Source organism: Diabrotica virgifera, chromosome 4 (assembly GCF_917563875.1).
Source record: "Diabrotica virgifera virgifera chromosome 4, PGI_DIABVI_V3a".
Taxonomy (NCBI): Eukaryota; Metazoa; Arthropoda; class Insecta; order Coleoptera; family Chrysomelidae; genus Diabrotica; species Diabrotica virgifera.
The window spans coordinates 176,027,263-176,044,691 of NC_065446.1; the positions used below are offsets into that span (position 1 = coordinate 176,027,263).

The window sequence follows — 17,429 nt, forward strand, 5'->3', positions numbered from 1 at the left end:
TTCACCTTGTCTGTTTGTTACCGTGAATTGTCATTAGGTACGTCCGAACCGATACAGACACAGTCCTCGTAGCGTATTTGATATAGCATTCGGCCAGAGATCGAGAGGTCTTGAGTTCGAATCCGGAGCAAACCTATACTTTTTTTTTTATTTTTTTAAGCGGTAAGCACAAAATTAGTTTGGTGTTTAAAAAAAAATTAAAACAAACTGTTTAAAGTATATTTATTTTTAAGAAATCATATAATAGAAGTATAACTTCTTACGTGCTTACAAAGTACACACACATTCTTTTTTTTTATGAACTTAAACTGTTAAAATAAGAAATAGTTTTAGTAGTCGCTAAATTAAAAAAATTCAATTTATACATAAAAATCCACAAAAATACAGTAAGGAGGATCGTTTTAAATATTACCTCTGCCAGCCAATACCTAAAAATGTAATTATTAAAATTAATTTTATACAGCGTGTCTACTTAAGTTGGAAACATATGGGAAACTTTTTTATTATTAATTTTACGAAAAAAAGTTATTCTTTATAAAAAGTTCTGCATGCCCCAAAACCTAAGATTCAATCATCAGATATCAAATTTTCTCAATATTATACGAGGTATGTCAAAAAATATGAATTTCGGTCAAGGGTAAAGTACCTTTATTTCTCTCAATATCGAAAATTCTTATGATAAAAAGTTGTTTGGAATTAAAAACTAAGATCAAATATGCAATTACATGCTTCTAATTGAAAAAAAATCTTTTAAATTTTTTCTGAAATTTATGGATACCGAACATCGTTTTTAATTATTACAAATATGATAACTCGTTTATTATTCATTTTACGAAAAAAAGTTATTCTTCATAAAAAGGTTTGCATGGTCTAAAATCTAAGATACAAGCATGATATATTCACTTTTATTAATTTTATACGAGGTGTGTCAAAAAATATGAAATTCGCTCAACATTATAGTACCTTTATATTTCACAACATTTCAATTAAAAGGAATTGCATATTGAAACACAGTTTTTAATTCTAAACAACTTTTTTAATAACCGTTTTCAATATTGTGAAAAATAAAGGTACTTTACTCTTGAGTGAAATTCATATTTTTTGACATACCTCGTATAAAATTAATAAAATGTGATATCTGATAGTTGCAACTTCGGTCTTAGGACATACAGAGCTTTTTATAAAGAATACCTTTTTTCGTTAAAGTAATAATAAAAAAGTTATCGTATGTGTAATAAATAAAACCGAAGTTAGTATCAATAAATTTGAGAAAAATTTGGAAAATATTTTTTTCCAATTTGAAGCATGTAATTGCATATTTGATCTTAGTTTTTATTTCCAAACAACTTTTTATAATAAGAATTTTCGATATTGACAGAAATAAAGGTATTCTTTTCTCATGATCATCTTTCAGTGCGTCACAGTTTTTCGATTTCTTTCTAACGCATTAAATTGTATGTGACAGAAAAAAGGCACGTCGGTGATTACATTTCGTCGGTGACATTTATAACATTTATTCTAGTTATTCATAATAAATTTTTTTTTTAATTAGATAATAATATTACAAATATAATCTGTATAATTTATAAGACTATACAAATCAAAGAAAATACCATTTTATAAATGCAAGAAACACATTTGATTTGTTTTTATTCCATATTAAAAATAAAATGTGACAACTGTCAGATTTAACTAAAATGTTATGTTAGAATAAATGTCATAAATGTGTATTATCACGGACTTACCCTTTTTCCTATCATTTGTTACGCACTGAAAAATGATCATGAAAAGGACAATACTTTACTCTTGAACGAAGTTCATATTTTTTGACATACCTCGTATATATTGACAAAATTTGATATCTGATGATTGAATCTTAGGTTTTAGAGTTTAGAGCATGCATAACTTTTTATAAAGAATAACTTTTTTTCGTAAAATGAATAATAAAAAAGTTTTCCATATGTTTCCAACTTAAGTAGACACGCTAATATTGCGATCAAACACCGATTTCGGCTAATGGTCGAAAAATACGGCTAAGTGTGTTCTGGCAAATATAGACTATAATACATCCAACTCCCACAGAAAACTGGCAGCTCGTTGCCACTAGCGCCTCTGCCGGCTCAAGTTGATAACTACGTTTTCCCAACGTAAACATACAAATTTAATTTTGTTAATTTTTGGATACCTAGCTAATCTTGGTAAATTGTGTTGGTATTTTTACACAAAAAAGTGTATTACTTTGCTCACATTCACCCCGGTGAGAGGGTGTTTAGCTGAAATTTTTTTACAAGAAGGCTAACCCAAGACTGTATAGAAAATTTATTTTCTATTATTAGGGCTAAAGGTTTTAATAATACACCTTATAGTGTGAAATTTAGGTGTAACTTATAAAGGGAGCTTCAGATAAAATTAATGATATATTTAAAAGGTATTTTCAAAATTATATACAAGAGAGTGTGTAAATTTGTGTGTGTTTATTTCAAAATTATATACAAATTGTCACAAAACTTTTATAGATAAATATTTTAATCTTTTAATAAAAGAGTATGTAAATAAAACTAACGATAGTAAAAAGTTTTATTTAATCGTATAAAAATACCTTTCTTTTAAATGCATAGTTTGTGGTTATCAACTCATACCACTAGATGGCGCCGCTATTTTGTTTGCTGCCACAAAATTAATGAAAAATGTCAAGAGTTGTACGTATTATAGTCTATAGCAGGGATGGAGAACCTTTTTTGATGTCAGTGCCACAAAGCCATAAAAATTCCTTTTTAAATAGGTAGGTAACGTGCCACAATAAAATTTTATTCGAAATGTTAGCGTGGTGAAACTATATGTAACTATAAGTAACTATAATATAATTAAATAAACAAAATAAAAGCAATTCTTCTTTTTTTTATTAATTAATCATCATCATTCTCTTTGCCTTATCCCTATGCGGGGTCGGCTTCCCTAATTGCATTTCTCCACACAATTCAATCTTGGGTCATATCAATGTTAATCCTCTTTACCAACATGTCCTGCCTTATCGTCTCCCTCCAGGTCTTCTTTGATCTTCCTTTCCTACTCCTTCCAGGAATCTGCACTTCAGCTATTCTTCGTATTGGGTGATTAACGTCTCGACGTTGAACATGACCAAACCATCTTAACCTATGCTCTCTCATTTTGGCATCAATTGGTGCCACACCTAAACTTCCCCTAATATACTCATTTCTAATTTTATCCTTCTTTGTCACTCCACTCATCCATCTAAGCATTCTCATTTCCGCCACACGCATTCGTTGTTTCTCTTTCTTTTTCAGTGCCCAACATTCAGTTCCGTACATCATAGCCGGTCTTATGGCTGTTTTATAGAATTTTCTCTTCAGCTTCATTTGGAATTTTTCTGTCACACAACACAGCACTCGCTTCTTTCCACTTCATCCATCCAGCCCTAATTCCACTACATGCATCTCCATCTATTTCTCAATTACTCTGTAATACCGACCGTAGGTACTTAAAAACTATTGCTTTTCACAATCATTTCACCATCCAAATATACCATTTTATTTGTAGTAACTCCATCTTTAAATGAACATTCTAAATACTCTGTTTTTGTCCTACTAAGTTTTAAACCTTTTTCCTCCAGAGCTTGTCTCCACTGTTCCAGTTTTTGTTCTAAGTCTCTTTCACTATTTCCTATTAACACTATATTATCAGCATACATTAGGCACCATGGAATGCTACCCTGTAGTTTCGCTGTTATCTGCTCCAAAACTAATGAGAATAAATAAGGACTAAGCACCGAGCCTTGGTGCAGTCCTACTTTCACCTGAAATTTATCAGTCTCTCCCACACCTGTCCTAACACTAGTCGTTACTCCCTCATACATATCTCTCACAATCTTTACATATTCGCCAGGGACTCCTTTCTTATTGAGTGCCCATAGTGATGAGCAAAACAAGAACAAGACCAAGACCAGGCTAGTCTTGGTCTTGGTCTTGTTCTTGCAAGCTTGGTCTTGGTCTTGGTCTTGCAGCTAAAAGGCAGTCTTGTTCTTGGTCTTGCACTAGCCGGTCTTGTTCTTGGTCTTGGTCTTGCTGCAAGAGTCTTGCTGGTCTTGCTTTTTTGGTAGTAATAATTTTAACCAAACAATTTCGAATAAAATATACATTGAAATAAATAAAGATGTGAAGAATGAAACTATATTTTTTGCTTTAAAATTTTAACAGAATGTAGAATGTAGTTTCAAACGGATACCAATTTTAACATTATACATTCACCTAATGACCTAATTATTTCTCTCTATATAAAGAGATTAGAGTATATTTTTATAATGGTAATGTTTATCAGTAGAAAAAACCTGCATTTACAACCCTTGTTGCAATTGCCGGCCTTCGGTTGTGTCACGTTGTGTTTTGCATGCTGTCGATACCTGCCGCCTGCCTTCAGACCACGTCTTGAGTGTGGATTATTGTTTATTGCCCCTGTATTTTAATAAAATGTTAAAGAAAAAGAGCTTCTTAAAGGTGCCACAAATGGTCGGTGACCTTCAATTCACGGATTTTACGAAAAGGGATAAACGGTTTATAGTTGTTAACAGATAATGATCTGCTCCTTTCACTCGAACAGTGTAGTATTTATCCTAGGAGGGTCAAATTTAAGAACATAAATTAAATTTTTTTAAGAGAACACAAAAATCAAATATTTTTACTCTATTTAATCATTATTTAATATAATTAACTTTTTTTATAAACTAACTAAAACATACTTTTTAGTAAATACGTACATATTTACCTTACCTTTTTATAGACCTAACCCTAATAGCACACGACGTCCTCTGGACGTCCAAAATAGGTCCATTTTTGGTCCTAACGTCCATGGACGTTGGACGTACTTCGGGTGGAATAAATATGAACGTCCTTTGGACGTCCTTCGGTTTACTAAATATGTACGTCCTTCGGACGTCCGATGTTGGACGACCTTCTACTGGACGAAATACGGACGTTTTCTGGACGTCTGAAAATCGCCCCCACTACCTGGTTTCTCTGTTCAAAAAACTATAACGATAGGCGATAGATTTTCGATTCACCCATATCAATTCGAAGTTCGAGAGCTGATCTCTCAGTCGTTGTCGTCGTTAGGGCTCCCGCCTAGAGTTTTATTCATCAACCACTTATTTTCATAATTTAAGGAATTATATTATACCTATTTATACGAATTGTATAATATTATAAATATACTACATTGTATATTATTATGTAAAGAAATGAAGACGCTGTTTCACAGCATAACACAGCGTCCGACTGCCTCATCGGGCCATTTAGAGCATCAATGAATAGGTCAATCCAATGGATTATAATGTGCCCCTATGAGGCGCCCAACATTTTAATCAACTACGCTGAGGATTCCTGTTCCTGGAGTTTTTCTGAAGTGCCTAAGCAGTCCATGTTCCTGATTCCTCGACCGGATGAGGAGTTTTGGAAGTCATCAACCCCATACAGCTCATGGAGTTTACCGGGGTAGCCTGTCACTTTCTGGTAACTGAACGCCGAAGAGCATTCAGACTCTGCTACCACCGTCTGGACATAGCCTATGGATTCTTAATGACCTAGAGGAGGACAAACGCCGAGGAGGATGACATCCAAACATTTTAAACAGTGAGATTTTTAATTTTTGTGTTGTGTTGTCCAAACCTTATTTTAATAAACAAAAAATTTCTTTACAATTTTGCATTATACATATTTGCATTTTAGCACATTTTTCGATTATTTGATACTTTTTTATACCTCATGTATATTTTCTATCCAATTTTAAATACTTTTTTTTGATAATTTACGATGTTCTACGCAGTTTTGCTGAATTTTTAATTTATTTATTATTATACATCTCACAATGTGTTTCCTATTTTCTGACTTATTTGTCACTAAATCTTTTTACCTGCGGAAGCGTCGTTATTAGAGAGATATCGAAACCCCATTTAACATCGTCCTTTAATAAAAGATCCTTTATTTTGACATATACGCAAGCGCAGTATCACATCCTTTATTTTTGTCCTGTAATAAAATACAGGCCGCCTGTATTTAAGGAAAAATAAAGGACAAAAATCTTTTAATAAAGGATCCTGTATTTTGACGTAACGTGTCAAAAATGTGACATATTTGTCAAATTATGTGAAGAAACAAGAAAAGAAAGTCGTCTAACTTCACTTTTATTTATGTTTTTATCACATCTGGATATTTTTGATCTAAGTTGAAGTTTTATTTATTAAAAAGAACTCCTAAATAAAGGAATAACAGTTTATTCTCAGATATAGATTATTAATGTTTTGACCCAAATCAATATAAAAAAGAATATTTAAGACCATTGAGTTATTAGAAAAAGTTTGTAAACAGGAATTTAAATATAATTTTTGTAAATAATTTTAGTGTTTAATAATTAGGTACAATAATCAGACATAGAATTTCTTTACAACTCATTTAAACTCCAGACATTTTTGTATAGAAATAAATATTTTTATTACAGATATATAAGATGTACCTTCCTAATTTCAATTAATTTGAATGCACAAGTATCATACTTGAGACATTGTGGAAAAGTTTAGGATTTGTTCAAATTCTGCATTCAAAGGTAGAGTTCAATTCAACAGATATATAACATAAATGGTATTAAAATATAAACGGGTTCATACAATAAAACAAAGATTTAAGTGGTTAAGTATTTATTTTTGAAATTTTTTATCCTTGATGTATTAGAATCTATATCGTTTTGAACCAAAAGTATTACACTTTCGTGCCATCAGCTTTTGTTTATTTAAATATACTGTCAAAATAATTCATCCACCATAAAGCTAATTCATCTATTATTTTTGTCCTTTAAAACACAGTTTTGGGCTATGTCGGCTCCATCTTTGTTGCCGAGCCACAAATCTTCGAGGGTACAAGGATAGTTTCTGCATGTAAGAAGATGTTCCATATTCTGTATTTTTCCATAGTCACAGTTCACATCAGCTTGGTCTATTTTCCTCCATTTTATAATGTTTGATTTTACTGGAGCGACCCCTGGTCTTATCCTATTTATAGTTTTCCGTGTTTTAAAGTCTAGGTCTAGAGATTGTCTGGTTCATTGAACCTAGGGAAGAGGAAAATACTCATCCTGCACTGTTCCAAGGAAGCTTTTCCTGGATTTTAGTCGCTTTTGTGGCGTTCAAGCTTTGTATAGGGCATTCCACTCATCCACAATCTGTTTAATTTTCTATATGTGCTCTGCAACGCATCTGTGTATCAACGGTTCTACAAAACCCGTTAAAACAAATTGTTCATACATTTTTGCTAGTTGTGGAAGTCCTTTTAACGGAAAGTGATATAACATATTTTAAAGGATACGTAAAATCAAACATTAATATGTATTTATAAATTTATTAAAAAACTGCTAATAATAAAATACTTAAAATCAGACACCAATATTAAACTATATATATACTATACCTATTTATTTATAACTTTACTAGCAAACTGCAGTCCAATAAAAATAAAATTATCAACATTAACCATTTAAACTTGCCTTAAATTGCGAATAATTTTACCACAAACAAACACACACAAAATGTAGTTGCACTAGATTTGCTCCTGTTTGAAAATGTACTGCCACAGCATGTTCGATTTGGCGAATGGATTTAGTGTCGGCAGTCATAAATATAAACCCAAATAAACAACAAAGCTTGTTCCATTAAATCGCACCACCTTCATATTTGTTAGTGCAAATTTCAATGAAACTGTAAAACTAGTAAAACTGAACAAGCTCATATTATTCTTTAAATATAACTTGCATCTTATTACACATATTAATATTGGAAATATTCTCTTCAAAATACAAAATGTTCTTTCAATAACAGCTCTTGAAGCAATTTGTGATTAATTACACAGCACTTCAACTGCTCCCTAACAGATACATTGTCCATAAATTCTCCATTTCGTATACCCATAATATGCAAAAGTATTTAACAACTCCTTAACTCCCTTATAACATAGTATTTCTAATTTCACTTTCATGTTGTACTATGGTTTATGTTAAGTATTATGGGTTATGTTGTTCTTTAAATGACAAAATAATTAAATTCAACGTTTTACTCTTTTCAATGATCTTATTCTTAATTGTCTTGTTCTTACTCTTATTTTAATTTTTATCTCTATAATAAGGTCTTATTCACTCTTCTATGGTCTTATTTATACGAGATTACAAATAGAATTTTATAGGTTATTTTTATTTTATATTTACAAAAATATTTAATGTCATTTGTCAAAATAAAAGATCCCTTAAAACTGCTTTTCGATAACTCTCATTACACATGTCCTGTATTTGTCCTTTATTAAAAGATCCTGTAATAAAGGAACTTTTAACTCCGAGTTTCGATATCTCTCTATTGTCTTCAAGTGCAGAATTCAAACAATTCTCCGTATTTGATGGTCAATATCCACCCATCGTTCATAGAATAATACGAAAGGGTATTAACAAACTGTATGTTATTTATTTGGTATAGAAATTTGCTTATTTCTGTAACTCGGAGGTATAATAAATTAGGTACCATTGTCACAGTATAAAGAGGGACCTATATAATATACTGTGCCATTGTTGATTTGTTACAGTAGCAATATCAATATCTTTAGGTACTATTTGAAGCACTAAAATGCAAAATGTTACATTGTTTCAATAAATGTGTATCTACTTTATTGTATTAATTTATTATTTTATTTTTATTTATAATTTTATATAGATAGTATATGTTTTTATAATGTTTAGGCCACCACTTTTAAATTCAAAAATATTCTTCAGACTTGACATAATCTACAAGAAATGAAACAACTTCATTGGGGCACTTTCGGGCTTGACGCTCGTGGTAGGTGTAAAACATCCCCTAATTTTTTTGTGCATATTATGAATTCCAAAGATCTTGTAGATTAGTTGACGTAAATAAACAGTCTCCTGCACAGAAATAATTGAAAGTTGAAGATTTTGCATGTAGTCAAACATCAGGCCACATACACTGGCATCCGCGCAGCAACAACATCAGTCGATGACTCATGTGGTTTTTAAATGGAATAGGTTTTTGATGTAAGCTGCAGTTCATTACAAGTCGAGATTGATGTTGTTTCTACTTGACACATAAAAAATAGATTTATGAAGAGAATTAAATATTGTCAAAAATTTACTCATGTTTCTGAAATGACCAATTTATTTAGAGCGTCACCACATCCTGATAAGGGCTCAAGGGATGATGAGGAAAATGTGTAATAAAATAAATAATAATATTCACATATATATTTTTAGTTTTTTACATTATATATATATATATATATATATATATATATATATATATATATATATATATATATATATATATATATATATATATATATATGTATATACTTTTTATGAACTTAAACTGTTAAAATAAGAAATAGTTTTAATAGTCGCTAAATTAAAAAAATTCAATTTATACATAAAAATCCACAAAAATACAGTAAGGAGGATCGTTTTAAATATTACTTCTGCCAGCCAATACCTAAAAATGAAATTTATTATTAAAATTAATTTTATATATTAGCATCAAACAACGATGGCCGCCAGATAAACTTTTTTAAAAAAGTGTGTTCGTAAAAATCAATGTTTGTTTGTAATGGCTGTCATTTTAAATACTTTAAATATCTTATTCTATTACCATTTCAAATATTAAAGAAAAACAAAACACCAATAAACTCCATTATTGAATTTGAGAAGAAATACAGACAAAAACTGCCTTAACTCTAAATTGTGTCACTATTGAAAGCGAATCGAATAATAGGTTATTGATTATGTACTTTAGAAATGAACTACAATGTTAACGGGGTTTTATTGTTTCATATGGTCAGTGGCCCTCTAAATATGAAAAATCCGCGGAGTGCTACCATTTAAAGGGGTGCATTTTTGAGAACGAGGTGAATTAGTCCCTAGGCACAGGGTGCATTAGAGTGAGTTCTATGCACTTTTGGTACAAACACGTCTACAGAAGAATTGTTGCAGATTATATTTACAATCGAAATATCACCTTTTAAACTAAAGTAAAAAATATTTTTTTACATAAATATATTAAAAACAATAAAAAAAAACGCGAAAGAAAGCAATTTTGTTTTTTGTCCCAAAACTTCCACGAGGATATATGTAAAGCTATTGCTTCACAATATCCTTTATCTCTAAAACGACGTTTGGTAGAAGTCTCTAGAATTTATAGTTGCCGAAAGGCAACTTTATAGGCCATTTTATGGCCTAAAAGCAAGTTATGGGTTTCAAAGTTTTATACTTTTAACGATTTTTTATTTTTTACCGATTATTTTTTAAATTTCTCATTATAACTTTTTTCTTGTACATTTAGGAGTATGTCTGGATCCCGCGTACCAAAAAAAGTTGATTAATAGCAAGCTGAAAATTTGTTTAGCTTAACGGTGTCTAGTCGGACAATCTTTGATATATGAGAACACTAGAACAGGGACAGTTTTAATTGTGGAACTGGTTAAAAATTTGGAACGTCATACTACAAAAACGTCAGATGTATTATGTCGGGCAGAACTTCCGATTGATTTGTTGCACTCTCATTACATTAAACTCTCATGCAAAAATCAGACTGCTATTTATCACCAACTGGGCATTTTAATAAGTCCGACACGTAGAATATGTCAAATAATAGGAATTTTTACAATACATACACAATTTTAAAGTAAAGAAAATAAGCTTTCTTTTGTATTTAGCAATGTATATGTTACCGGCCAAACCCGATTTCAGGACAAACTAGTTTGGCCTAGGCCAAACTAGTTTATCCTGATATAAATACACACACTTCAGGCCAAACTAGTTTATCCTGAAGTGTATGTTTTTATATCAGAATAAACTAGTTTAGCCTAGTCTAAACCAATTTAATCTAGTCGAAAGTATATAATTGATTAAATTGATTACAGATTGGTTGCTGATTTAAATGTAAGTTTAGAAGACACTATTAAGAGTTGTAAGACTTTTAAGTATTTAGGTTAAATGATAAACCGAGACGGCACTTGTATGAAAGATATATAAATGAAAATAGTACTGGGAAAACAAGCTACGAAAGCACTCCATGGAGTGATATGGAAGAACACTCTAACTAAAGAAAACAAAAAAGGATTTTTCAGGGCATAGTACTGAATATTACCCTACAAGAGCGAATAATGGCCAGTGACAACAATAATACGAAATAAAATACGAACAGCTGAATTTGAGTTTATGAGAAGGTGTCTACAAATCACCAGGTAGGATAGAGCAAGAACAGAGGAAATATGAGACAGAATAGAATTAGAATGCTTAATTACAAAAAAGTTGTGGTAGTAAAAGTAGAGACCTGAAATGGTACGGGCATCTACAAAGAATGCCGGAGCACAGGTGGCCGAAAAGATTACTGGACTGGGACCCGCGGGGAGGAAGACGGAGAGGAAGACCTGCTGTGAGATGAAAAACCCACATAGGAAATGCTATGATAGATAGAGACCTCAGAGATGGCGACTGGGAGAATAGAGTGCTATGGAAGACGAAAACGGCAAACTCATAAAGGGAAAAAGCCAAGAAGCCAAGAAAGTAATTCAGAGAACTAGCACGGCTCAATAAATAAATAACTCGCGGTCGGACGGACAAACCAAACAGCCTAGGTCAAATTTCTCACCTTTAGTACCATCTTTGAATTATAAGCTTTCAATTGACACTTCATTTGTCATTCTATCTGGTACAATGACGGAGAGGTTAAGTTCACGGACAGACAGACAGACGGATGGACGGACGAACAAACGGACGTGGATAATTCAACGTCTCTACATTTTTTGAAAATTGGTGAAAACAATATTAATTCGTACTCGATTTTATTCGTAAGTGTATCTTTTCTTTTAATTTTTGGAGAAAACCTCATCCTTTTATTTATTATTTTTTATATTATTTAATTACACAAGAATATATTGATCTATAGTAGCATGTATCAATATCTTCATTCGATGTATCATATTTATGAGACAGTATAGTATAACGATGTATAATTTTTTTACCATCCCTGTTGGGACGTGATTTGGGAATTCCCCGCATGTTAAAGTCCTTACATGTTCGCTAAATTACTTTCGACTCTGCTAAATTGGTTTAGACTAGGCCGTACTAGTTTATCCTGAAGTGTGAGTCTTTATTATATCAGGATAAACTAGTTTGGTCTAGGACAAACTAGTTTGGCCTAGGCCATACTAGTTTATCTATCCTAACGCGCTTAGGAAAAACTAGTTTGGATTAGGCCAAACTAGTTTCTCCTGAAATCGGGTTTGGCCGGTAACATATATACCTAAATCTAGAAGAAAAATGGGCTAGCGGCAGGCACCCCCAAAATGACCAGGTACTGACCACGGAGAGGTGAATGGCCAATTTTAGACATACTGTAGAGGAAAGTCGCCAATTATGGAATACCATTTTGTTTTGGGAATATAAAATAATACCTTTATAGAAATGAAAACAATTTAATGTTATGAAACATCAGTCATACATTTTTATGTAGTAATTAAAAGCCTTCTATTAAATATCTTAATTATCAAGAACAAATCAAACAAAAAAAAATCCCAAATGAGTAACCAAATATGGAATAGGTACCCATATATGGAATATAGGCATAAACCAACATATCAATAACGAAAATAGACATAAACATCTGAGATCAAATAAATTTAAGTAAGAAAATTATGAAATATGAAAGAAGTAGCTTAATTCACTTGCAGACATCACAGATCCATGTATGAAACTCTGGACCAGCACAATCATAATGAGCTAGCTCACTTACACTTAATCCGCTATTCCATAATTAGGCACCAACGACTGTCCATATTTGGATTTGTACATTAGTTCAAACTAGTATCAACATTTTTTCATGTCGTAATGTTTTAATTACAGAAAGTTATAAAATATCAAAATAAAGGTACTATTGATATACGCAATAACATCACAAGTCTGTATTCATGCGTAATAAGTAATAACCAATAATACTCGTTGAATATACACTGTTGTTAACTTGCCGATTAAAGATAGGGTCTTAAAATGGCAATACCCACATGCAGTAAGTTACATATAAACGATATTTTTATAATTTATAGACATGTAAACATTAAAAGTGTCGGCGGCATGTGTAATCATTAACGAGTATCAATTTCATTGCCGGATTCCCAAATTCAATCAGCCCTGGATTCTTATGATAATTTATTAGACATGTATTATAAACAAGAAGAGTGTAGCATAGTCATAATTTCATCTTCAAAATAGAGGTGGCTATTTCTTTAGTTTTTGAATATTCTTTTAAAAATCCTTGCTTGTTAATTGCTTTAAGCTTTACTTATTCATTATTAATTAATAGGATTCTTTTTTCACCAACTACGTACTCAGTGATTGCAATAATTTATATTACTATGCAATAAAGAGACTAATAATCGTGGAAAGAGAAAAATTGACAAAGCATAGGCGTAACCAGGATGATCCTAAGGGGTGGGTTACAACTACCTAAAAGGGGGGGTTACAACTACTGGAAGGTCTCTGAAGGGTATGGTGTTAAGCGCATAGAGCTCAAAGTACATCCCAATGGAGGGGGGGTTATAACCCCCAAAACCCCCCATGGTTACGCCTATGTGACAAAGTGATTTTAATAACATATTTTATTATCCGAACTAGTAGATACCTACATTTTTTCAGTTACATCTTTAACAGTTAAAATGTCATTTTAAACAACGATATCTTCTTGAAATGTAACTTATTGCACCCCATTTCGCACCAATTCATTTTGTGCCAATTCATTTTGCGGCAATTCTTTCATTTATTCAAATTCTACGTGGTTGTTTAAGACGATACAATGTATGTTTTTAATTTGAGTTTCTATTTTGATCTGTTTTGTTCTGTTTGTTACCATGTCAATTTATATTCCAGCAGAAAAGGCTACAACAAGAAAATGGCTTTACAGTGGTAATTCCGGACAACAGTGTGTAGATTTATTTTCTGTGTTTTGTGAGGGGAGACCAATTCCGTGCGTACAAACAATTCATAATATTGTTAAAAATTTTGAAAATTGTTATTGCCTCAAACAATGCAGAAATTGCCACCCTCAAGAAGTGTCACCAGAAAAAGTTGAGGAAAGAGAATACCGGGATACACAAATTTGTGCTACAATCGACGTAAATTCAACACATTCAAGTAAAGACGTTGCTCAAGAGTTGGATGTTGGCAATGCTACTGTAACTAAAGTATGGAAAAAGCACGGTTATAGTCGGTTCGCTAAACTCAGACACAACTGGCTAGTGATTTTAGTAGGTAATATTTTTATTTTTTGCCAATTTTGCCAAAATTGGCAAAATTATTAACTAAGTATTTAGTAATTATTAACTATTTAGTAATTATTTTTTTGCCAATTTTACCAAATTGTCAAAATTACTTATTAAAATCACTAGCCAGTTGTGTCTAAGTTTAGCGAACCGACTTTACAAGACTTTTGAATATGTAAAAACGCAGCAGCTTTATCCAGACGATTACTTTCGAAGAATGGAGTTTTGTGAAAATCTAATGACGAAGATTAATGATGATCCAAATTTTATTAAAAACATATTGTTCACTGATAAATCTTCTGTTTCGTTAGTAGGGAGACATGATCCTTCCATTACAAGGTATTGGGCTCGGGAAAACCAGGCATAGAAGTGTTGTTTGCCGAACTTAACGTCCAAAAAGTTAACGTCTGGACTGGTATTTTAGGAGACTACATCGTCGGCTTACCCGAAATGTAGTTAGGTTTATGTGTCCCTAAGCCGACGACATAATAGGTCCATTTTTTATTGAGGGCAACTTGAACAGCAGAAAATACCTCGATTTGTTGCAGAATCATGTTCTTCCCGCTATTATCAATTTTCCCGATATAAATCTGGAGAATGTTTGGTTCCATCAAGATGGATGTTTAGTTCACAACGCACGAATAATTCGGGAGTATTTAAACAATACTTTCCCGAATCGAGTTATCAGTGGAACAGGTGATATTAAGTGGCCTGCGCGATCTCCAGATCTTACACCCCTGGACTTTTTTTGGGGATATTTAAAAAACACCATCTACGATCATCCTGAGGCTAGAGCCCAAATCTTGGATGAATTAAAAACTCGAATAAGAGACGTCTCCAATTCTGTTACAGCAGAGACTCTGTCATCTGTCCGCAGGAGTTTTATGACAGATTGGGATATTGTTTATACGCAAACGGTGGTATATTTGTACCATTTCTGAACACTGTAGGGCATAAAGAAATAATTTACATTTTATTAGGAATTATTTTGTCATTTCGTTCACTGTTTATTTTGTCTATGTTAGTTTTAACTTTATGGCATGTACTTAACTATTTAAATTTTAAAATTGTATACCTTACTATTTTGTAATGTTGTACATTGGGTAATTACTCTTTGACAAATAAATAATATATTTTTGTTTTATCTTGTGTGTGATAGCACCACACCAGCAAATCGTTACAAAAAAGTGACAAAGTGTCGCTTTGACTAGAAGTTACTCACAGTAACGAAATAGCTCGTCGTTTCGGCCCGGCAAGTCAAGAACGCATGTACGAGAACGGGACGGGACAACGTGAATTATCTAACATGCATCTGGTAATATGGTGACAAAATAATAGGTGACTGTCACCTATTACGGCGATATCTCGTAACGTTGGGAACGATACCGTTAAATAGCGGTAATTTCCATCTCTATATTAAATGAAATGCCATACCTCACTACTTGCTTACTGTTCTTACGATGTCAGTTGGACCAGAAGCATTTTTGGGGTCCGGTCAATAATTCTACGAAGAGCATAGAAATAAAGATAAACCATATAAACATTTGCTTGCTTCAAAATTGATCACTCCTTGTATTAGTCCACATGGACGCGGGTGTGGCTTACTACTTTCTGACGTATCTTATTGGGCAATACTGAAGAGTAATTGGTCAAATTGTTCGGAAGTGCTTAGGCTCAAATCATATCGTTATCTGGTCAAAATACCTTCTCATGTTTCAAAGGCGGCAAGCAATATAAACACTAAATAAACAGTGTCGTCGTCATAACTTACAATTATTTTATTTTTATAATACATTTTTTGTCTCATTTCTTTAGTACTTAAAAAATGAATATGCACATTAAATTGCATTTGTAAGTATTATATACTTTTAATGATCAATTTTAAATTTTATTGTATTGTATTATACTGAAACTGTATTGTTTATACAGGATGTCCCATATATTATGCGAGATTTAATGACGTCAATTTGCTCAGTCCGCTGATTGGATAATGTAATTAATGGAATTTTTCATGTTTCATATTTTTATTTTTTCCATATTTTCCTTTGTATGTGTCCATGTCTAAGAGCCATATATGAGGAGAGGGAGTGTACATTGATTGAAGACTCTTGATTTTAGGTATTGGGGGTATTTTTTTCCTTTAGAATAAAAGACAGTTTTCCGAGTGATGCCCAGGCCAATCTTATTATTTTTTTTTTATTTCTTCGGTCTGATTTTTTTTATTTAATTTAGTGATTTGTCCTAGAATATCTCTTTTACTTGCTTTATTCTTGTTTGTGCCACTGTAATTATTGGTTCTCCTTGTTGATTGGTCATGGCTTTTGTTTTACTGTAAGCGATGTTCAGTCCCATCTTTGTCGATTCACTATCTAGTGCTTCCATCATTCTTGGTAATTCTTCACTATTTTCTGTTTTAATACAATATATATACTTACAAGTCAAAAGTGACATCTGGAAAAATTTTGTAGCTCAAGTTCAAGTAAAATAAAAATATTATCTTGCTTTGTCACCAATATTAATGTCTTCTTCTTCTTTTCCTTCTTCTTCTTCTTGTGTAGACATGACTGTCTGTTTTTCAATGTGGCTCCAGTAAGTTGTCATTCCATCGTTTTCGTGGTCTTCCCACTTAGTTTTGGATCCCGCGTATGAAAAAAAAGTTGATTAATAGCAAGCTGAAAATTTTTTAATAGCTTAAGGGTGTGTAGTTGGAGAAACTTTGATATATGGGAACACTGGAATAGGGGAAGTTTTAATTGTGGAACAGGTTAAAAATTTGGAACGGCCAGACCACGAAAACGGCACATGTATTTTGTCCGACAGAACAGACTTAAACTCTCCGAACAGAGATTAAACTCTCATGCAAAAACCAGCCTACTATTTATCACCAAATGGGCGTTTTAATGAGTGGAACATTTAGAATATGTCAAATGACAGGAATTATGACAGCTGATAAATAGCAGTCTGATTTTTGCATGAGAGTTTAATCTCTGTTCGGAGAGTTTAAGTCTGACCGTTCCAAATTTTTAACCACAATTAAAACTGCCCCTGTTACAGTGTTCTCAT

At 32.2% G+C, this 17,429-nt stretch overlaps 1 protein-coding gene across 4 annotated transcripts in view; it reads right to left on the reverse strand.

Moving 5' to 3' along the window:
- Nucleotides 1-205: 205 nt before the first annotated feature.
- The window catches only part of LOC114342489 (putative fatty acyl-CoA reductase CG5065), a 269,687-nt gene continuing 252,463 nt past the window's right edge, over nt 206-17,429 (reverse strand). For 2 of the 4 annotated variants that reach the window (XM_050648570.1, XM_050648567.1), the window contains one exon: nt 9,286-9,544. In XM_050648570.1, the coding sequence (XP_050504527.1) occupies nt 9,412-9,544 (133 nt within the window). In that variant the 3' untranslated portion in view covers nt 9,286-9,411. Of the gene's footprint in view, nt 429-9,285; nt 9,545-17,429 lie in introns of those variants that run through there. The other 2 variants (XM_050648569.1, XM_050648568.1) reach the window with 2 other exon arrangements.